Source organism: Atractosteus spatula, chromosome 12, assembly GCF_055471065.1.
Source record: "Atractosteus spatula isolate fAtrSpa1 chromosome 12, fAtrSpa1.hap1, whole genome shotgun sequence".
Lineage (NCBI taxonomy): Eukaryota > Metazoa > Chordata > Actinopteri > Semionotiformes > Lepisosteidae > Atractosteus > Atractosteus spatula.
The window spans coordinates 20,938,922-20,962,269 of NC_142717.1; the positions used below are offsets into that span (position 1 = coordinate 20,938,922).

Here is a 23,348-nt window from a genome sequence, read left to right on the forward strand (position 1 = left end):
CTGAGATTTTGGAATTGTGGTAAATACAGTTTTGATGAGTTTTTTTAAGTTCAACTATTCTGTTTAGCTTCCAGATGAACTAGTAAAAGCTTTAGGTTTTAGCTGCACAATGTCTTGCTATTAAAATAACTTACTAAATCAAAACTGACACTGAGAGAAGTTGTGGCCAGGATCTGTGCAGTAATACAGTATAAAAATGAACTGTGATAATGCATTAGTAATGGCTGTTTGCACTTTGCACTAATGGAGTTGCTAAGGGTTTCAGGCAAACTAGAAAAAACAAATAACAAGCGAGCATGAAAGGTGAGTGACTTTGCAGTGCCTGTTACAAGCTATAAGCTGGACAAGCTAGAATTTATTAACAGACTCCTTCTCCACAAAATGTGTATTTCAGCTAAAGCCATTGTCCTGCTTACTGGGATGTCCAGAGGTTGTTGACCAATGATATATTGAATATGTATTGGTGCTCAAAAATTACAGTCATAATACTGTCTAGCTCATGTTTTTGTACATGTTTTCTAGAATGAGTGTTTACAATAGAAATCATAACATTACTGATCATTTCTATAGTTCAGTAATTCTTTTTAATATAGATCGCTTGTGATAATGGCATTTTAAGTTTAGATTGCCTTTGGCATCTAAATGCATTAGGAGTTCTGTATAAATAAAAAATAATACTGGTAATACAAGGTAATGATCCAGGAGAAGGAACCTGATGCTTGTGCATCTTTTGCATCTTTGCAAATCCCTTTAGAGTATAATGCTTCTAAGTTTAGCAACTCAAACAGCCATTTTTTAAGTGGGTCTAATGGCAGTATTGTTTTTAAGAATAGCAAAGGTTAATGTGATCATTATTTTAAATTTTGTTTAGATATGTGACTTTCTATTGGAATCAATCCAGAAAAGCATTTAGTATATATTATTCAGAATGAGTGATTCAACACAGCTCAACACCATTGTTTATGCTGTCTGATTTTCAGATAACTGATGCTATTTTTGACTGATGTATTTCCTAAAGACTACAAGGTATCCTACCTAGGTGAGAGTATAGACTCAGGTCTTAGTGGGACTAAGTGGCTTTCTGATAACGAATGGATGAATTTGACTTCTGGAGCACAAGCAGGCTGAAATCATCTATTTTGCATCTATTTTGATAAATTCCATAATCTTGTAATCCTGTATTTTGTCTTGCACATTTTGTAGTCTTTAGATGAAATTGCTTTACAGTTGTCTGTAACTTTATTATATGCTCAGCACATTTAATAAAATAGTTATCCCAAATAGTGTAGGTTGTTTTTTTAGCTGGAGTGTAAATTAATTATATGTTTTAGGTCTGAATGTAATTTTCTAGTAATCAGATTTTGTGCAATTCTTAGCAAGATAATAACTTTATTATTCGGTTTTAGAAATAAAATGGGGAAAAAAAACAAAGCAGAGTGTTGACAAAATTAATTATTTCCTCTCTCACTTTCATCTGTTATCATAGATTGCACTATATAGCCTCAGAGCTTAGGGTAGTTAATATAGTACACAATATAAGGTCCTTGCTAATTACTTTTGTAAGTTTAGTGGATAGGGCAAATTAAACTAAAATCAAAAGTAAGCTTAGAACCACTCTGAGGTTAAAAGTCACAGTTTTTAGCCTTTTCCAGTTACTGTTTTACTAGGATGTTTGATTGGTATTGGATGCCTGAAAGTGTTGAATTACTTTTTCTTTATAAACGTGTTCAAAGTTCTGTCTTTGAAGATTCCATTCAAGGCAGATGAAACCTTGTTTGTTTAAATTTTGGTGACATGTAATGCAGAAAGTGGAAATGATCAACTGGTTTTTGACCTCAGCTTTTCACATGTATGAACCAAGAGATACTACTCAAAGATATATCCTGATGTTTTCACATTTGCTGTCCTGGTTTTTATTGCCTGTTTCAGTTTCTTTGAAACCTAGACAATTTAACCCTAACACAGGGCTCACCTTTACAAAGTCTTCAGCTCCTGACATCTGAACCATTCAAAGACTGTAGCAAAACTGACTTTATTGATCTATATACCTGGAAATTGTCTCTACATTTTCAATTGTTGAGGTGGTTCTGAAAGTTTTGATTTTTACAGTTTAATTGTTAAGATTGGTGTCTGTATAACTTATAATATAAGCAGTAGTAATATATCTGATTTCAAGGACCCAGGGGGTTTCTATTCGCATCTAGTGTATCATCAAGATTTTGTGCTTGATTTGTTTTAGTCTGGACTTTATTCCTTTGGGTTCATCATTTGAATGCTGATGGACAGAGGAATGGAGAATAAAAATACTGTAACTGATGGAGAAGGGAGTCCTCCAAGAGGTAGTCTTTTATGCATTGAAAAAAACTGTGAGGCTCATTTGCCTGATTCCCCACTAAGGAACAGCCATTTATGTCTATTTAACTGGGTGAACTTTATAAAATCCAAATATTCTTTTTTTAATTTCTTCTTCTATTGATTAACAACAAGACATCAAAATGTTTCCTTTCCAGTGTATTCAATTGCAAACACAAAAACAGCTAGTCAGTCTTTCTTTTACCAGGACCTAATAATTTGGGAAAATTTTTGGGGAGAGTGGCCTGAACAGGCAGTACTTTGAATTACATGAAATTGGCACATGTGGATGTAAAGTTTTACCTTTGTTGCGAAAGGAGGCAGCAGATGGAATATTTCAGCAGCTGAACTTGATCGGATACACTGGAGCTTATGCCCCGCAAGGCATGTCTTTAGGTGTGTCAGGTCTGTCAGTTCTGCCATTTTAGCACCAATGTTCGGAATTAGAAGACTCCTTTTGCTTGTGTTTGTACAGATCCAGCCATTCAAAATGCATGGAGTACGCTGCGATAAAACGCGGTAGGGATGGCGTATCATACCGCATTATACCACATTTTAATTGAATTATGATAATAGTATCCAGGAGCACCTTGTAAAACCACCAGGTGGAGCTAATAAAGCTTAACGTCTCATGTACGGCATTTGAGCTGTCGCCAGAAAATGCCCGGTTTCGAATCCCGGTCACTGCAGAGGGACAATCTTTTTCCAATTAAGAATTTAAGTTGTATACTCTTTAGACTTTTAATAATTTTAAACTGTGTCTTACAGCATGTTAATCATGAAATGTTAAAAAGTCGGTATATTTTATAAAAGCAAGATTGCTCAGTTGGACAAAAGTACACAACCTTACAGCTTCATCATAAATATTTTATGCATCAAAGTCTTTAACTTGGTAACTAAGTGGATTCTGGTTTTAACATGCTTGTTCTAACATTATTAAGCTTATATTGTGTACTTCATTAAAAGCTATAATGGTTTTATCTTTTTCTAAGAATACATAGTAAGAACACCGCTAGCTGTTATTGTAAAATGATAAATGTAGTGATTTAACATCACTTGATAGTTATATGGATTTCTTTGCGAAATTCTTTAAGTTAAACAAAGGAGGGAAGAAGGGTTATAAATTGTATAAAAAGGGAAAGGGAGGGGGATGCTCTCCTTGACAGCTGACACTCCTCCATACACTTTTTTAATAGCCTTGCAAATGCGTTCACACTGTAGGATATGCACTCAACGCACCACAGGTGTCACATTTACTGTACACGTCAAACCAGTTGCTTTCCGTTACTTTCCGTTTTCTCCATAGCCTTCGCTTTATCATTTATACAGTATGCCTATTCCAGTGACATTTTCGTTGTCGATAACTATGCAGGGAGAGCATGTAGATTACAAAACACTCTACGGCAGCAGAAGTGAGCAATTACCTGCACGAAAATGAATGTGTTCCCAAAAGCATATACTGTACAGTTATCGCAACAGTTGCAAACATTCCCGATACATAGCCATGTTATGTACTCTACATTGTTCTATTTTGTCTGTCAGTGAAAAAAATGACTGTGGGCACTTTTCCTTCCCCTCGGGTTGTTTTAAAAAAACTCGCTCTTAATGGGCTAATCCTTCAGTCAGTCTCTCTGATGCAATGCATCAGCTGGTCAGGTGACTGAGGGTGACTGACATTATTTCCCACTGCATTCTGGGGAATGTAGTTTTGACAAGAACCTCCATCTTGTCTCCATCTATCACTCTCTCACAATTCATCATGTGTGTATGAGTCAAATTAAAAATAAAACATGTTTACAAAGAAAGTGGATTACAGTACAGTTGGATATGCATGATTAGCAACACGGGGTCATTGTTATGATTTCTCTATTATTATCAAATCCCTCAACCCGTTCACTTGTGGTTATTTTGGAAACATTTTGACATGTTCCTTTTAACTACATTGCTGTCGATATTTTAGCAATAGACTAAATGAAACACTTGGAGTTTGTAATTTAGGGCGCTCTGAGCGAGTTAAACTTTGATGCAGGACAAATAAATGTATTTCCCACAAGCTGTACTGTAGTGGCAGTACAGTAGCAGTTTGAAATTATTTGTTGTTATTAATAAATCACTTAGCTTCGAACATGTTGTGATATTTAGAAATATAAAAAATGTCAATATACTGTCCATAATATTTGCTATTTCAGTTTTTTAAAGAACTGTTTATTTGTTAAAAGAAATCTCATGGTGACAGCTGGGTTCAAACATCCTACCTCCAGCATGCAAGTCACATGCCTACACCATTGCACCACACACGTAATCACGAGTGAATGAGTTAAACTGATGCAGTCATTTACAACGAAAGTCTACTACTGTGATAAGCTGAGCTACAGTATATGCATATAATTATATCATTATTAATTTATTTAGAATGTCCCTTTAGTTGTAAAATTCCATACAAGTATTCAATATTAAGTGGATTAAAACATGCACAGTAAGAGATTAAATGATTAAACTGTTTCACTAACAACCAATGCACCACGAGTGCCCCTGTCGGTTATTTTGGCCAGCCAGTCACGTACTGCGGTACAACACGGCAAACTGTGGATAATATTGCGCGGTACGGGGTTGTACCGCACATTTTGAATGGCTGCATCTGTAAGTTTCTGTAGCTCAGATCAGAAGATAATTGAACTGCAGCACAGAACACTACAGCTGCCTTTTCTTTTGGTCAAAGGGATTTAAAAATCTTCAGTCACTTCAGTCCTTCATCAGCTGATACGGTTAGTGGCCTCCTGCAGTTATTACTGTTGACTTGTGATGAGACTCAGATAGCTGTTCTCAGAATGGGAGAAGATGCATTGTATTGACAGCAGAAAAGTACTTACAATGTTACACTGAAACGACAGGCATGCTATACTAATGAAAAGGATAAGCCTCAATGTTTTTGTTTGTACACTGAGATTGATTTTGCAGGTTTTTTGTAGTTCTTAAACATGTTTTCCTGCTTCTTTCCATCTTCAGAACATCTAGGTTTTTCTGATCTATCTTATAACTTGAGAACTAAGAAATACAAGAGGCATTCAATTGGTGAGGACAAACAAGTAAATCTAGGTACTTTTTCTGGGAATCACTGTTTTGTTTATTTTTCTTTTTTCCATGAAAGCCTTGAGCATCTCATCGGTGGTTAGTTTTGGAGTTGAATACCTTCTTCTGTACAATTTCGTTTTTTTTTGTTTTCTCATTGCTCTTTGTTTCCCTCTTCCCACCCTGCTAATTGCACTGACTGAGGCAGCTGCTAGCCGGGATGATAGCAGAGCCTGCTTTTCTGTCTGAATATACTATCTTTGCTCTGGACCATACCAAACGACCTAAAGCGACTCAGATTGCCAGTGTGGTGAGTCCCCACCCCCCAACCTTGCCCCACCCTCTCCAGCGATGCCTTATGGTGGGGTAGAAGAGCCCTTGTAGCCAAATTTTAAAAAACTCACTGCTTGCAACCTGCTCCTCTCTCTATCTCTCTTACTCCAAGGCATCTCACCCATCTAACCCTGCACTAAACCTGATGGACCAGTATGTAAATAAAAGAAAAACGAAAGTACCTTAGTGCTTGTGTGCTTTTTGCAGTTTGCTGGTTTATATTTTGCTATTCCTTTACTGTGTGGCATAGCTAAAGGAATGAATGTCTCCCTGTGCTCTTAGTAACCTCGCCACCCTGCGATCCTTCAAAAAAAAATTTCTAGGGTTCTCCCTCTGATGTCCCTTGTGCTGGAATTGTGTTTTTTGTGACACTCCCCCTCCACAGTCAGAGAGCAGAGCTGAGCACTTTGGACAGAGATTGGCCTCTTTTTTAATTTTCTCCACAAAGCTCTGGGTTTGCATCATAGATCAATTGTAAATGTCAAGTAGGAATGTAGACCTCTGGAGAGAAAATATCTGCAGGACCTATAACACATTGATTACTACAAAGTAATATTTTGGAAGCGCACAGAACCTATCTACAGTTATTTTTGCCAAATCAAAGCCTTAAATTGAGTGAAACAGTACAAAATGTTAGCTTTTGCTCTTTTCTATTACTTCATATTGGCAAGATTTGTGAACTATGCACTTTATTATAATAAAGTTTTGTTACCATGTGTTTATCACACCCAATCTTGAAGTCCACCTTACAAAAGACATCTTGATATACTCTACAACAGTAAGCACTTCTCAACATTGAGGTTTTTATTTCAAAATCAGCAATGGTGAATGCAGTGCCCTTCATTTGCTCATTGAAAACCTGTGGAATTGTTTTACCTAATCAATTTCATGCCATGTAAATTAAACTTTGAGACTAGTATGAAGGGAATTCACTAGTTCTTTTGACATGTTTTTGTGAACATTTTCAGTCTTTGCGCTTAGTGCCTGGGTAACATTTAGCTGTAGCAAACCTGAGCTTGGATAATTCATTGTTCAATCTCAGGGTGTGACCTATTAGTCTGTGCCGATCTTTCTGACATGCAAGACAAACCTGTAACAGAGCCATTCACCGGTGGAATTTCAGGAATCCAATCTACACTTTCTGCCTTCACATGGTTATTAAAGGCACACAAGCTGTTTAAGTAGTGATTTCCCATCAAAACATGAAATATATTACAATCATGAGTTTGATAAAGACTTGAGTAAAAAAAACAAAGTGTTTCATTTCAGTGCTTGTCAAAAATACAGTTTGTGTTCTTTCTTAACTTCTGATCAAGATTTTTGTTGTGCTGCATTAGATGTCTTTCGCAGCTGCATATTTAGAATCCATCTGCCCTGGAAACAACATGCCAGAGTCCTAATACAGTATATTTTCAGATCTGAGTGCAAAAATGAAGATGGATATTACTCTCTGACCCAGTCCATTCCTGCAGGTCCTGGGCGTTTTCTATAACATGGCTCTCCAGCACTTCTGAGCCTATGATATTCCCAATAGCAAGCTGTGTGGGTCTCAAACCTGTGATTTCCTAACTATAGAACTGGTCTATTACTTTTCTGTTTGTACATCAATTAGAAAGCTAATTTTATTAATGGCAATTTCATACCTTAAATACTGTACCTTGTAAGTTCACTTCATCTGTTCCCATCCATTCCCTTTATCCATTGTCAGTAAAATAAAAAAAAATAGCTGGTACATTATGGAAGTGGTATGCGTTCCTTTATATTTGATGAGGTAGAAATTATTTTTGCCAGATGCTAGCCCCAATTCATTCATTCTCTGTGCTTCATTCACGATATTAATTCACTGCAGCACTTCATTCAGAATAATCTAATTGTAGAAGACATGTTTTAAAGCATTTAATGTGTTTTCTTGTTTAAAATACAGTCTAAGAAATGCTTTTAACCTCAGATTCAGTTACTCTTATAATATTGTCAAAATACACATTAAATAGCTAATAATATACCAATATTTACAGAACTTTTGATCTGGGACATTTAAGGGAATTGTTCCTTTTTAAGAATCCAATAAAAACATGAATGTATATGCAGTGATTCATTAGACCCTCTGAAAAAAAGTCATACCAACAAGAAAAAGTGGAATTAGTGAAGATTTGAATTTCTACAATAAACATGCCAGACTGTAAAAGACTTTAAGGTAGTGCTAAGAAATATAAGGTGCAGAACATTTCAGCAGCATTAAAGGAGCATTCATCTAAATAAAAAAATACATTATCCTATGCAGGCCTTTTAATATTAATAACTTTGCCAGCTTTTTTGTAGTGGAATGAAGTAATGCCAATTGCTCTGTCTTCAGTTACTGCTCTACTAATTTTTTTTGCCTCTCATGGCTGTGTAGAGTAGAAATGTTCATTAGTTTTAACCCCTTTGGTTCTGAGTTGCATGAGGTCACCTGATATCGCCTCAGGGGTGCTCAAGCAATACTAATTTGCTTCAACGTGTAATTGTTAACATGGAGAATTGGGAAGTGGGCTGCGGATGTTGTTGTGACACTGCTAGGCTGGCCTTTTTGTTACTGTTCAGTTATTATTCATACTGTTCTTTGTTCTCCCTTAGAATGTATCTAAGCCTGTCACAGAAACTCCAAAAACTGGCAGTGTTAACGGAGATGAAACGGACTCGACTCAGGTTAGTATCTCAGCCCATTCTCTTTTGTATCCACCACTCAAGGGTGGATCTGGTCTGTTTGCCCAAGGTGAGGGCAGTTGCACAATTCCAGAAGAGTAATCTTCTTACTATTTTTTTTCTTTTTGTCTCATTTTAGTGTTTTACAATCTGTATGTATTAGAGATACGACATCCTTTAGCAAGATTTTTCTAAGAGGTTTTCTGTCCCAGTAAAAATCGGAACCAGTGTTCAGCGAATAAGTGTTGTACCGGTAAAAAAAATTAAAACACTTTTCATTTATATGCAACTGAGGTCTTAAAAAGAATTTGCATTTCAGTGCAGAATAAGTGATTCTTGACTGTTAAGATCAAACTAATTGAACTGAAACAGTAACAAATAATCCCTTAAGTATAGATAGGAAGGAAAATAGAAATGCTGAGTCTGGTTGACTGGCAACAGATAATTACGAAACGTGTGCCTATGGTCCTCGGCTGACTCCTGTGATTCTCTCACCGCTCTAGAAGCTTGAGCCCCAGTCATTCGCGAGGAAGCTCCAGCTCCGCGTGCCCTCCATGGAGTCTCTGTTCCGCTCCCCATCCAAGGATGGCCTGTTCCGCTCATCCTCACGGGAGAACCTGGTGCGCAGCACTTCGCGGGACTCCCTCAACCGCCTGGGGGAGGCGGACACCCCTGGGACGCCCTCCTTTGATCCCCCTTCGGACATCGAGAGCGAGGCAGAGGACTCCCCGGGCAGTGTCGACACCCTGACCAAGGAGCAGCTCCTCCATCGGTTGCACAGAATGGAGAGGAGTCTGGGCAACTACAGGGGAAAATACTCCGAGGTGGGGCACTGAGGACTGTCTTTCCTTCACCAAGCAGTACAGGCGCAGAAGTTAATTGAGTTTTTACATTTCTGCATTGGTTTAAGCTATTGAACCACAACATTGACGGTATTCATTTTAATAATAATAATAATTGCTTACACTTATATAGCGCTTTTCTGGACACTCCACTCAAAGTGCTTTACAGGTAGTGGGGACTCCCCTCCACCACCACCAATGTGCAGCATCCACCTGGATGATGCAATGGCAGCCATAGTGCGCCAGAATGCTCACCACACATCAGCTATCAGTGGAAAGGAGAGCAGTGTAATGAAGCCAATTTATAGATGGGGATTATTAGGAGGCCATGATTGGAAAAGGCCAATGGGAAATTTGGCCAGGACGCCGGGGTTCCTACTCTTTTCGAGAAATGCCCTGGGATTTGTAATGACCACAGAGAGTCAGGACCTTGTTTTTACGTCTCATCCGAAGGACGGCGCCTGTTTACAGTATAGTATCCCCCTCACTATACTGGGGCATTAGGACCCACATGGACCGCAGGGTGAGTGCCCCTGCTGGCCCCACTAACACCTCTTCCAGCAGCAACCTTAGTTTTTTCCAGGAGGTCTCCCATCCAGGTACTGACCATGCTCACACCTGCTTAGCTTCAGTGGATTGCCAGTTGTGAGTTGCAGGGTGATATGGCTGCTGGCCATATTGATAAATAACAGAATTTGTGTGCATTCCCTCCATTTTCTAACTGCTTTAGCCAATACAGGATGTGGAAAATGCCAAGCGGGCAAACAGGTGTAACCTGGGGCAAATGTGCGACAGGGAAAGATACAGCCTTGATGGGACGCCAGTCCATCACAGGGCACACACAGACACAAACATGCACACATTCCACCTAGGGCCAGTTTTCTCAAAAATGTAAAAATGTAAAATAATCAGTGTGTTGGAATTAGTTTACCAGTGCTGGGTTTTTAAACAAAGTAATTGAAAACAGCTTTTGGTGAAATGATTAGTCTGGTTCTAACTAATTGACCTTTAGTCCACATATTGAGTCCACGTAGGTTACTAGCTGAGGGACAATATTCACACCTTAATTCAGATTTCACCAGCCTGTTTGCACAGGTAATGGACCACTTCTGTTAGGTTTCACCAGGTAGGTTGTGAAAAATAATTTCGGTCTAATGTTTACTTTTCGAGAACACTTGCTGTCCAATCCCCTAAACACTTTTGAAGTGAAAAGCTAGTCTGCTGGCTTCAACTTGATCAGGTGTGCATACAGTATACTGAATAAAATATGTGTTTATATATACAACCAAGTATCGCGAAATAAGCCCTGAATTTTTACATTCATCCTATGTTGACTCTGTCAGAACTCTATGGTCATCTGAAAAGAAAGAAAACGGTAGCTTTAGTGTTTCTGCACCTTCTGACTTTCTGTTTCTTACTTTCAGCTTGTCACTGCCTATCGAGCGGTACAGAGAGATAAGGAGAAAGTCCAGGTAATTTCCTTTCATCATTGCTACGTGATTAACCGATTTTGATTTGGAAATCTTTTAATATCACATTTGATATACTCTTATGTTACCATGGTCAGGGGTGTCCATTCCTGGTGCTGTTGGCCTGGTGTGTTTGTATGTTTTCTAGATTTTTTTAAAGTCGCAGTACCTGAAGAACTGGAAGAAGCTGGTTAAAGTGTTCCATTTACATCAATATCCAGCTGGTTTAGCTTGTTAAGGACTAATTTGTAATTAAAACCTGCAGGCACACCAGCCCAAAGTAATTGTTTTGTAGAAGAATGTGCTTTGTTGTTTGTAATTTGAGTGCAATTCGTCACCAATATTGTGGCTAAATTCCTCGCTGGCCTTGAACACTCTTTTTCCCTGCAGTTTCCCCTGAATGATGAAGCAGGTTCTAACTTCTTTTCCTGATCTGTAGGTGTGTTTCTGGCACATTATGGCTGCTGCATGTCACTGAGGTGGCGGCTGCTGCTCAGTAGTGGATAAAATGGGTTCATGAAGGCATGTAATTCTGAGGAATAGCATTAAGAAAAATTACAGTAGAAGCCTTCAATATTTTTAATGTAAGCAATGTCAGCCAAAGTTGTGCAATAATATTCTCTAAAACTGATGATATAGTGACATTATTTATGTAACACCTGTAGTTTCCTTGAAATTATAATTCAGGCATATCTAACAAATTACAGCTAAATCTTTTTTAACTACATTCTTAAATACATATAGTACTGGTTATCCTTTATGAGATTGTGGCTAAGTGGAAGACATTAGCTTTTAGTAGATAAGCACCCAGTTCTTTCAGTTTTCTTTAAGCTTGTCTGGTGAGACTTTCTCAATAGAGAATCTGGAATGTGGCCCTGCGGACAGACTAGTTCAGTGAACAGCAAAATCTTTTTCATTAGATTGTAATGGATAATCTGTAATCCGGGGAGAAAGCAGTGGCACACATGTCATATCTGCTACAATTTGTTTCCCTAACACTAAGCATAATGTTTATTAGGATTCACATGAATGAAAAATAGAGTTTTGATATAAAATGCCTGTCTGTTATGGACTGCAACTTGATCAGAGCTCTTCAGGCAAGTGTTAGATAAGACAATTTATGTGAAATGGAAAATCTGAGAAAGAGAACGGTAAAACCCATGACGTGTTTTCTTTCCAACCCAGAAAGCCAGAGCTTTGCTCAAAATGGCAAATACATCAGAAGCCACTGATACTGCCAAGCACCTGTCATATAATCCAGTTCTAACCAAGGGAATAAGAAGTTGCATTTGCCTCAGTTGTTTTTTATGGATATTTAGACTAATAGGTTTTATGACATGCCGTTAACTTGAGATTTACCGTTGTGTGTCTGTTTTCCCACTGCAGTGTCATTTATTGCAGACAACATAAATATACCTTGGAGATACCATGCTAAAACTATTTGTTCCACTGTTTTAATCTGCATATTTAAGCCATAACTTGCATTTTGTCATAAAACTATGACATTTTGGTGGTGGCTTATTACCTGCTTTATCTAATGTTGCACCCGTATAAACACACCTTGTGTTCTATAAAGACAAAATAAAATATTATGATCTCTCCAAAAATATATGTTTTGAAGTGAAGTGCAAATATATTTAATAGTAGAGATTGCATAGCTATCTTGAATACAAAGTAAAACTGTATAATTTAATTAATCATTGGATTCTTTTCAGGCAATTTTGAGTCAAAGCCAAGACAAGGCACTGCGAAGGATTGGGGAGCTGAGAGAGGCAAGTTGTCTGTCTTCATCCTGACTTTTACTAGTCTTTACAGATGATGGTGATGAGCCAACATCTTGTGCAAAAAACAAACCAGCTGAAAAAATGCATTCTGCTCACTACAGTGGGGCTGTGCAAGACACATGTAACATTGCTTTTTTACAGAAAAAGTCGACATTACATTACAAGTTACATTAAGGACTTAGGTTTACCATTGGAGCAGTGGGTTAAAAAGGGAGTAGGGAGACATGTTTGTACTAAAAGATTGCAAGCCTTCTGTGATCAGCAATTAAATTAATAGGTCAATAAGAATTTATAGACTAGGTCAGGCATAAATTTTTGTTTTTGAGTGCTTTATAGACTTGCTCTAGTGAATATCATTGTAGCTTGAGCAGGCAATGGCCATTACCGCAGAAGGCTGCAGGTGTGGAAGAGATAAGCTCAGGCATGTCACATGTAATTTCTCAACTATTCTGGTACATATAGTTTTCAGTTTTCACTGTGACCTGAAGAACAGTACATTTGTGAGGAATAAACAAAAATAGTAATTGATGCAAATATTTTGAACTCATCTACAAAAACACTTAAGCAGAATTGTTTCTGTGTCTTAAAAAGCAATAGGTATGTGTGCCTGAGGACAGAAAAGACTTTAGCAGGAATATAGCCTCGAAATACTTCCTTTGGAATTATGAAATGCCCCAGAAACCTTGAAGTAAATTAAAACACATAAAATGTAGTGCTCTTCTCTGGAACAGTTCAAAAAGAAATCATTAGCATCTCTGTTTGGAAGATTAAAAACAAAAAGTAAAGAAGTTTACATTTATTTTATGAAGGAAGGTCGTGAGACATGCATCTTCAGCTGTTCTCATGCTTTTAACAATTGAGGTTGCAACGCCTCCCTTTCTGCTGTGCTCTGATGAGATCAAGATATAGTAGAATGACATTTTTAATACATTGAATTTCTGGCTGTTAGGTGAAGAGAGCTGGCACGCTGGTATTTTAAATGCTTTCTGTTTGTGATGGCCAGGAGCTACAGATGGACCAGCAGGCAAAGAAGCACTTGCAGGAGGAGTTTGATGCTGCTCTGGAGGAGAAGGACCAGCTCATCACTGTCCTGCAGACTCAGGTGGAGATCTCCGCAATAGAAGTGGTGGGGGAATGATTGGTAGAGAGGATATGGTGTGGGCTAGCGTTGCTCTGCATTTATTTGTGGTGTCCTCTTAATTTGTCATAAAAAATAAAAGAACCCAGCTTTTAAACTTTAAGTGAATTTCCACAGACCATAGAATATACAAACATAAAAACAGACTTTTTTTGTAGATAATTGTACAAATAGGTAGTTTGTTATTGGATGAGGTAATTAGATCTGTTGAATGCTTAAGTATCTCAGAATCAAAATTCCAGCATTAGAGATAGGGAATTCATGAAGGAATACATGACACAATGACTTGGCATTAAAGTTTTCTCTCTCCATTGACAAATATAGTACTCTCTGTCTGCACAGGTGGCACTAATGAAGAAGCGTTTGCAGACTGCCCAGGTGGCTTCAGATCACAGTGAGACATTACCTCAGTCTGCAGAGACAGGAGACACCGAGTCTTCCCCAGAGAGTACCACACAAGGGATCACAGATACCTCCAGCCTTTCTGAAGGTAGGCCTTCTAACATGCTTAATGTATATTTGAAAAGGGGTGTAATCATTGCTTTAGAAGAATGCTAGATCAGTGTGTTGAGTGATAAGGGCTATAATTCCTTTTTGTAGTCAGGGTCCATTAGCTGGTGATCAGATGCAATAGATCACAACAGCCTTGTTTTTAATTTTATAAGATATTTGATTTTATTTTTTCATTGTTTCTCTTTTAGCAGTGTTGCAGGGTTTTTTTTAAATGAGCAAGAAAAACATATCAGCCTCATGTCAAATTAATGTGATGTTTCTAAAAGAACGGAAAAAAAGGAACGATAAATATGCAGGACATTCTAGTGTTTAGCTTCCAAATATCAGTGACATTTTTATGATTTAAAGCAAAACCCCTGAAAGTTTCATACAATCCTCTCCTAAGAAAAAAATGTCAATGTTCAGCATGCAATTTCTAATTCAATTATTAAATGCCTTAGAAGTCTATAGCCTGGCTGTATTTCAGTACAAGTTGAGGTTTCTTCTGCTGTAGCTAAGACTTTGACTCTCCCACCACTAGAGGGCAGCGGAGATGCAGCAAAGACACTGGAAGCTCTCCAGCAGCGTGTAAAGCGGCAGGAGAATTTGCTGCAGAGGTGCAAGGAGCTGCTCCACACACACAAGGAGCGCAACTCTCAGCTCAGCAGTGAGAAGGAGGCCCTGCAAGAGCAGCTACAGGAGCGCCTCCAGGAGCTGGAGAAAATGAAGGTACATAGGTTCTGCCAAGGCTAACATGTCACCGTATGAAACTGCAGATCAAGATGAAAAAACTGCAATAACTTCTAAAAAAATCACTGCTGTTAGTGGTTGTACACTTAGAAGACTTTTTAATACAAATCACGCATCAGGGTTTAAAAGCCTGATACTAGTTGTGCTTTTAAAGTTTAAATCAAACTCTGAGCTACTTGCTAATCTCTTTTTGCTAGTGTAGTACTTCAGGCTAAAAGCCAGTATGAAATTTTCCCATTTTCCAAGTAGATTCTGCCAAGTGAAAAACAAGTCTGTTAGGAAATCATTATTATAATCTTTGGTTTTTTTTTTTAAACAAGGAGTTATCATGGCTTAATGTGAGGGTGTTACTTCATAGCTGGAATATACAGTATTTTAATAGCTGTTCTATTAAAACTTTGAAAACAACTTGAAAATGCCTCAGATCTTAATAATATTTTTCAGTGAAAATTAGCTCATCTTACATTGCAGTAATAACTTCCCAGAGTGATTAGAGTCATCATTAATCTACTCAAGTTATATCAGCATCTGGACATACTCAAATAAATGATTTCTAATTCTGAAAATTAGGTAGTGAGTATCTTGTATCTGAATTTAGAATCTTGTGTCTTTTTAAAGTGAGATACATGCAATACTTCCTCAGTTTTAGATACTTTTTAGAAACATTTTAGTTTTAAATACTGCAGTTTTTGCTTTCAGTATATAGTATAAAAATAGTCACGAGTACAATGAGATGTGGTTGTTTCTAATAAGAAATGTGAAATAAACAGGTTCAGGAGTGAGCAATCAGCATCAGGTGTCATGCTTTCAAATTACATATTACAAATAATCATTACTCATCAGTACTGACCTTGAGGATCCAGACTTGTTTCAGAATTATCATATTTCTGTGTTTTTAATCTTCAGACCAACTCAAATCACAGTAAGTTCCAGGGAGTGCCATTTTCACCCAAATAGACAACAGAGATTTCAGGTCCTACCTACTGTGTAAGCATTACATTATATAAGGGGCACCCACAGCAGTTTGCTTTAGCAAGTGTTAGATGATATTTCACAGCTGCTTTGTTTGCATTCAGTAAGGAGTTTCTTAAGCATCTGGTTAACATGAGTTGGAAAGATGTTCAACAAAGCCTAACCTGTCATTTTGCACCATGTTTGAGAGGCTAAGAAAAATCAAGAAACCTTCACTTATAGAATGAATGTAAGTTTAGGAAACAACCCTATGCAATAAAATGGCATAAGGTTTTATCAACCTTGTCATTAATGCTGGAATAGATTGTGCTACATTGCTGTGAGAATAGTTTAATAAAAGAATAAGTATTGTCAGCCAAATGGCTTTATTTAGCTAACATTTTCTGCAGCTAATTGTCATTTACATTTAAAGGATGCAACATTAAAAAAAACATCATCTTAAGCTGTATTGATACATATTAAAAAGATTGTAATAACATTCATAAAAGTGTTTGTTAAAAACATTTATTTCTACTTCAGCAAAAATTAACAACTTTTTGTGCTTTAAAATCCTATGTTTAATAACTTGCACTCTTTTTACCATAATTATCATAGTAAAACAAAGTATTTTATTATGTTGCTACGTTTTGCTTCAAAAACAAGTTCATTAAGGTAATTTTGCTTGCCTTCAGTTCATGTTCAGTTACCTACTGTCATTTGCTTCCTCTAGTAGTGATATCCTTATCTACAGTGCCTATATAAAGTCTACACACCTTTTCCAAAGGAAAGGGTACCTTTGTGACCTAACAGCTTGAAATCAAGACACATTAAATTGAAATTTGTTTTACTTTTACACATTGTAACATACTGCTTCAAAGAGAAAAACAAATGTTCAAACACACTCAAAGTAATTACGTATGAAAACAAGGGTGTGTAGACTTTTTATAGGCACTGTGGGTTAATAGCAACAAATGAAAAGCAGCATACTGGGGATGATCCCATGTTAAGTGCATAGCAATTGCAATCAACAATTGCAATCAATTTGGCTGCTGAAATTAGTCCCCAGCTCTATACTAAAATTATTTGAAGAGTTTAGTTGTGCATATAGAATTGTATTTCAAATACAACACAATAGACCTACGTATCAGGTTATATTGTGTTATCAATTATATGGGATATTAAGGAAGAGGGGTACGGTGGGTACAATGTAGTACTTCATTAAGTTAAATGTAAGGGTATATAGAAGAAAGATCTCTTGAATCGCAGTCCAGACTGCAGTAGTTTTAATTTTTGTAAAATCAGTATCATTATCAAAACTGTAGAAACCTAGCTATCCTGAATGGTCAAGACCCACAGACATCAATTAGAGCACCCTCTCAAAAAAAGTGTTACCAAATGTGGAACATGAAAGTGGATGAGGTTTTATAGTATTTCTTACACATAAATGTAGCCTAAGCCTGTCTTAAAAATAGCTGTTCTCTTAAGCATCTAAAGTGTCTAGTATGTCTCTATATCATTTATCAATAGAAATTAAAGCCATTGTGATTTGGCACATGATCAAATTCAAACAGCTTCCAACTGCAGCTGCGCTCATTTCATGGTACATTGAAATTTATAGAATATCATATAGCTAGTTGCATCTGGAGTATCTTGGAATACATACAGTTATTTATTCAATTCTAACTATCGCAAGCATTCAGCTATATATATGACAAAGTAGTAAACTTATTTAAAAGTTGGACCACATCTTACTTACTGGTAAGAATAAGTCAAATATTCTGAATTGGATCCCCCTTCAGTTTTTGCTTGGTAGAACAACAGATTCTTAGTACCAAACCAATCGGAATCAGCTGGTCTCCAACTTTGTTCCAGACAGGTTTTCATTTCTTTTGAGAAGGCAGCTGGCAATGATCCTGAGATAGTACTGTACTAGCTTTTATTAATAAAGCTGCTTTCCAAACCCAAGAGCCAATACATCATGAATAAAGAAAAAGACAGGAAAAGTACAGTAAGAGTAAATGGGGGGGAAAAAAACAAAAGCATTCAGGTTTTTACAAATTGACTGTATGAAATCAGACGTAGACCTTGGTAAAAAGGTATGTTTTAAATTTAGATTTGAAGAAAGTTACAGAAGTTGTCTCTTGAGGAAGGTCATTCCATAACACTGGAGCAGCGACAGAGAAGGCACGGTCACCAAAAGTCTGTGATTTAGTCCTGGGGACAGTGAGTAGAGGACCGGCCTCAGCTGAATGGAGCCTACAGGGTAAAGTGTAAATATGGAGGAGTTCAGAGGTGTGTGAAGGAGCCAGGGTGTTTAGAGCCTTGAAAGTCGGCAACAAGGTCTTGCATTGAATAAGTGGCTTCACAGGCATCCAATGTAGAGACGTAAGTGTGGGAGTGATATGCTGCCAGGGTCTGGTGTGAGTAAGTATTTTAGCTACAGTTTTCAACATATTCAAGTAGGTAGCTGCGTCAGCATGCGTAGGCAGCAAAAGAACAAGTAAGGTTTATTCCATGCTGAAAAGAGAAGAAAGGAAACATAGCCGAAGAAGGCTCCACAGCCTAAACACATTTCCTTTCTTCATGGAATAAACCTTTACTTGTCCCTTGAGTTTTGAACATATTGCAACTTGTTGAGAAGAGAGTTAAGTAGCCCATACAGTACAGAGTTGGAGAAATGTATGTCTGAGACAGGACAGTTAGGAATGGAAGAACATAATAATGGTTACCATAAGTGAATACCACATTGGCACATTTTTATTGTCAGTTTGTTAGTACTGAACTATTTAGAAATATTCCATGATGGATAAAGTTATTAAAATTTGAGCACAGGATATTTAGAAAGTGTTCTTGGCAATGGACAGGAATTGGCTTAAGAGATCTGTGAAAACTTGTAGACCTTGGAAAGGGAAGGAAGACCAGAGGTTAAAAGTGCACTCATCCTTTTAAAAGGATTAAATCCCTGGAGACATTTACAGTACATGTTCTTGCTGCTCTTGACATTAGTAACGGTGCATAAACCTGTCAACTTTACTCAGCAGTTTTAAACATTTCCATACTACAAAACGAGTGATATTCTTATAACTTTCTCACAAATCAATGCTTGACAAGAATCAGGTAATTCCATTTAAACCTCCTTTCATATGTGATTTTATAAGATTTCTTCTTTTCTCTTTGTTCATAACTACGATACAGTTAAGAACTGGACTGCTAAAATAATTGCACATTTTACAATCAATATTAGCTCTAAATGACAGAATATAGTGTTTTTCTGCAGGTACGGCATATCTGTTTTTACCTTTTTGAGTTACATTGAAAGTCCCTTTGGTTGTGAATCTAATTACTTGCAAATTTTACCAGTTACTTAAATGTTGTGTCCTATGGATGTAGAACCTTGTACCCAGGACACTACCATCAAACTAACTTCTGATTAGACTTGCACTATAATGTGAGTTATAATTTTAACCATTTTGAGTTAACAATGTTAATTATTCAGTAAAATGATATGGAACAGCCAGCTCCACTCAATGCTTTCAAATCCTTTGAACAACATTTGGGTTTGGTAACTTACTAGGGCAATGACTAGGACACTGCTTGTGAAGTAGATAATTTTTTAGATCTGGATCTACCTTTGATGAAAAATAGTAAAACCAGAAATAAACAGCTTATTTACTCACTACTTTTCCAGTTTACCATTTAAAAAATGCTTATTTAAAGCATTTTATGCTTTAAAATAAAATGAGGTTGGTCCTCATTTTTAGCAGTAATGTCCTTAAAATCTGAATTATTTTATTTTTAATGTTCTGTGAAAACCTCATTGAAGCAGCTAATAATTTGTGTTGCATGGATAAACAGAGTGATTTACAATTTCTGGCCTATAAAAGAGCTTCTCACGAATGGTAATTCATCATTGTTGGAGAGGAATCTGTTCTTTCCTTCAATTTTTGAGAGCCCTTCAACCCTTCAGCCCTTGTGTTTCACAGGAAAAGCTGCGGTTCACAGTTTATTGGAACAACATGTGTGTGAATAGCAAAATCTTAACACAAGGCCTGCTGCGGCTTTATGTCATTCTAGTCTCATGAAAAGAAATTCTTTAAATTCCATAAGAGATTGTTTTCACAAGTCATTTTGCGGTCTGCATCATGACTTTTTTCTTAATCTTAATATCTCTTATTGTTAGCATCATATTTGAATGTTTTGATGCTTGAGCTTCTTAAAGAATAATGACTGTGGTATGAAGGGAAAAAAATCACAAGTATTTGCAAAAAATGGAGAGTATGTAAGAGGGAAAGAAACAGAAAAGTTCTGTTTCTTTTTAATTGGAAGGTGTTGAAGAGACTTCTCATATGTGTCTCAGAATTACAACCATGCACTAGCAGAAATCTGCTAATTCCATTTTAGGGTCATGGTAAGATGGATCCTGTTCTGGAAGCAAAGAGGACGAGACAGGACAATATCCTGGATGGGATGCCAGTCCATGTCAGGACACATATGCATATCTGTGACACTAGTTAACACAGCCACAAAGTCTGGAAGGTGGAAGGAAACATGGCAGCACAGACAAAACATGCAAACTCTTCACAGAATGTTCCCCAGTCTGGAACTGAACCCAGTGCTCAAGAGCTGTGAGGCAGCAGCGTTAACTGCCACTCTGTTCAAAGTGTTTTGCTTTTTTGTATCTCTGTCTTTGAGACATCTTTAACGCCTCCCTGTCACAGTTCATTGTCCCCACCTGCTTCAATAAAACCACCATTGTTCCACTCCCCCAAAAAACCAAAAGTGACTTGCCTGAACGATAACTGCCCAGTAGAATTAACATCTGTGGTGATGAAATGCCTAGAGAAGCTGGTGTTGTCACATAGCAACTCCTCCATCACAGAGTCCCTAGACCCCTTGCAGTTTGCCTACCAGAATAACAGAATAGTGGATGATGCTGTCTCTGTAGCTCTACATACAACGTTGGAACACCTGGACATTAAGAACTTGTATGTGAGAATGCTGTTTGTGGACTATAGTTCAGCATTCAGTTCAACCATACCCAGCCAACTGGTGACAAAGCTCAGGGGACTAGGACTGTGCAACTCTGTTTGAAACTGCAATAGGTAATAAAACATCAACACCACTCACCCAGAGCACTGGCACCCCACAAGGCTGCTGTGTGAGTCCTAGGATGTACTCCCTGTTCACTCACGACTGCACAGCAAGACACAGCAACAACAGCATCATTACATTTGTAGACTACACCACTATAATAGGCCTGATCAGTGATGATGATGAGTTCACTTACAGGGATGAAGTCGTACAGCTGCTGAGGTGGTGTCATAGCAATAACCTGGACTAAAGAACTAATAGTGGTCTTTCAGAGACACCCACTCAGCAACCCACTCAGTATTGATGGAATGGAAGTGTAAACAGTCACCAGCTTTAGGTTTTTGGGAATTCAGATTTCTAATGACCTAACCTGGACATTGAACACGGACATTATCTTGAAGAAGGCTCAGCAGCGCCTCTATTTCCTAAGGTGACTCAAGCAATGGGGGATGCCAGTACCTGTGTTGGTAAACTTCTACCACTGCACCATCGAGAGTGTCCTCACAAACGGGATCACTGCGTGGTACGACAACACCTCTTCTTTCGAGAGAAAGGCACTGCAGAGAATGGTGAATATGGCCCCAAAGATCATCGGCTATGGTCTCACAGAGATTAAACAAATTCTGGCCACCACAGAGGACAGTCACCACCCCGGGCATGAGCTCTTCACCCCACTACCCTCAGGCAAGAGACAAGAGCATAAGAACATTTACCACCAGATTCCTCAATAGCTTCTACCCATAAGCAGTGCGACTGGCGAACACATTTGGCCATGCCCCTCAGACCACACCTACACCGTCTACCTCATTATAATTGTATTTATTGCACATCTGCAGTCATTGTTTACACATCTGAATTGTTTACATTCAAACTGTTTACTTGTCTACTTGTACATTGTCTACTGTTTGTATATTGTCTTGATGCACTGTCCACACTTTTGTGTTTTACACTTTTGTTTACCAATCATGAGACTTACTGTAAGAAAGAATTCAATTGTACCAGTACATGTACCGATTACATATGGCAATACAGTTCAGGTTTGAGATTAGCTGTTTATGTAGTGTAATGTACAAGACATGCACAGACCTCCTTTTTTATGCATGTTGCTTTGCATCAAATATTATATGAATTTAAAATGTTTTTGAGGAAATATGGAGCTCACTGAGGTCATTATTTCAGATGCATTCCATCCATGTGGAATGTTTGTTCTTTGTAGGAGTTGTTTGTGCAGGGGAGGGTGAATGCACCAGGGGTTCCAAAAGGTGTCCTGATTCTTTAGCCATGTGGAACGTCTGCACTCTGTATTTCTGCCCCACCTCATCCTGTGTCCTGAGTGTGGAGGATGGTAGGGTGATGTGTCTCACTCTGAGAACCCACACTGCAAGAGCTCAGCATAGATCTAGTATCTGTCAGATCTGAGGTTTCTCAAAGAATTGCATAGTACTATGTCTGTACATTAAGCATAGTGGATTCGCAAGAATCTTGTCAGTCGAAAAGGTATCATTTTTCCTTTTCAGATAGTAATTGTGTTGTATTTTGTTGTAATCATATATACAGAGGTTATCAATTAGCATAAGTCATTCGGTCCATCCAGCTTGTTTGTTTGCTAGTGGCTAATTGATGCAAGCGTCTCATCAAGATTCTTGAATGAAGCCAGGGTATATGCCATGATGGCTGAAGAGCTTGTTCCAGAATCCTCTATTTAAAAAAAAAAGCCTGAGTTTACAAGTTTCCATTTATGTCTTCTTTTCCATATTACACTGGGATGTCCATAAGATAATCTTTTTCCGTGTCATTTTTTCTCTTTTGGTGTCATCTGCTAACTTGGATTTTAGATCAATTAGATATAGATTATGATACCATAATTTAGATCTAATTGATATCATTTAGGAAGAACAGTAATGCATAAGGATCCTTGTGGTACTCCACTGTGATATCAACCCAATTTGAGCATTCATTCTTTGTTATAGGCAGGTCTCAATCTTGATGCACTTTATTAAATGCCTACATTTTTTAAATTACTCAATAAACACTCAAAATTACTTTGAAGCCTTCTAAAAATCAAAATGTACCATGTATTCTCTTTATCCATTATTGTCCAAAGAATTCCTAACATGTTACGCACGGCCCACACTTTCTAAATCCCTGTTGAGAATACACTACCTATTTCAGTACAAATGATGCTTTAGCTCAGATTGTTTCCACAGTTTTACACTTTTATTAAAAATAGTTGCTACATTAATGGTCATTGTGTATTTGCATTGTCTTGAGTGACTTGAGTTTTGTTAATGACACAAGATAAATGTCTCTTACTTCCTTCATTTCAACTGTACAGAAAATGTACTTTCAGGCCTTGGTGATTTGTCTTAAATGCTTCTTGTACATTTAACTAACC

At 37.6% G+C, this 23,348-nt stretch overlaps 1 protein-coding gene across 3 annotated transcripts in view; it reads left to right on the forward strand.

The window, feature by feature from the left end:
* The window catches only part of golga4 (golgin A4), an 84,368-nt gene that overhangs the window by 16,685 nt on the left and 44,335 nt on the right, over nt 1-23,348 (forward strand). For 2 of the 3 annotated variants that reach the window (XM_088928666.1, XM_088928667.1), the window contains exons 3-9: nt 8,368-8,439; nt 8,940-9,260; nt 10,703-10,750; nt 12,463-12,519; nt 13,535-13,633; nt 14,012-14,159; nt 14,703-14,890. In XM_088928666.1, coding sequence (XP_088784792.1) covers nt 8,368-8,439; nt 8,940-9,260; nt 10,703-10,750; nt 12,463-12,519; nt 13,535-13,633; nt 14,012-14,159; nt 14,703-14,890 — 933 coding nt within the window. Of the gene's footprint in view, nt 1-5,629; nt 5,732-8,367; nt 8,440-8,939; nt 9,261-10,702; nt 10,751-12,462; nt 12,520-13,534; nt 13,634-14,011; nt 14,160-14,702; nt 14,891-23,348 lie in introns of all 3 variants that reach the window. The other variant, XM_088928668.1, reaches the window with a different exon arrangement.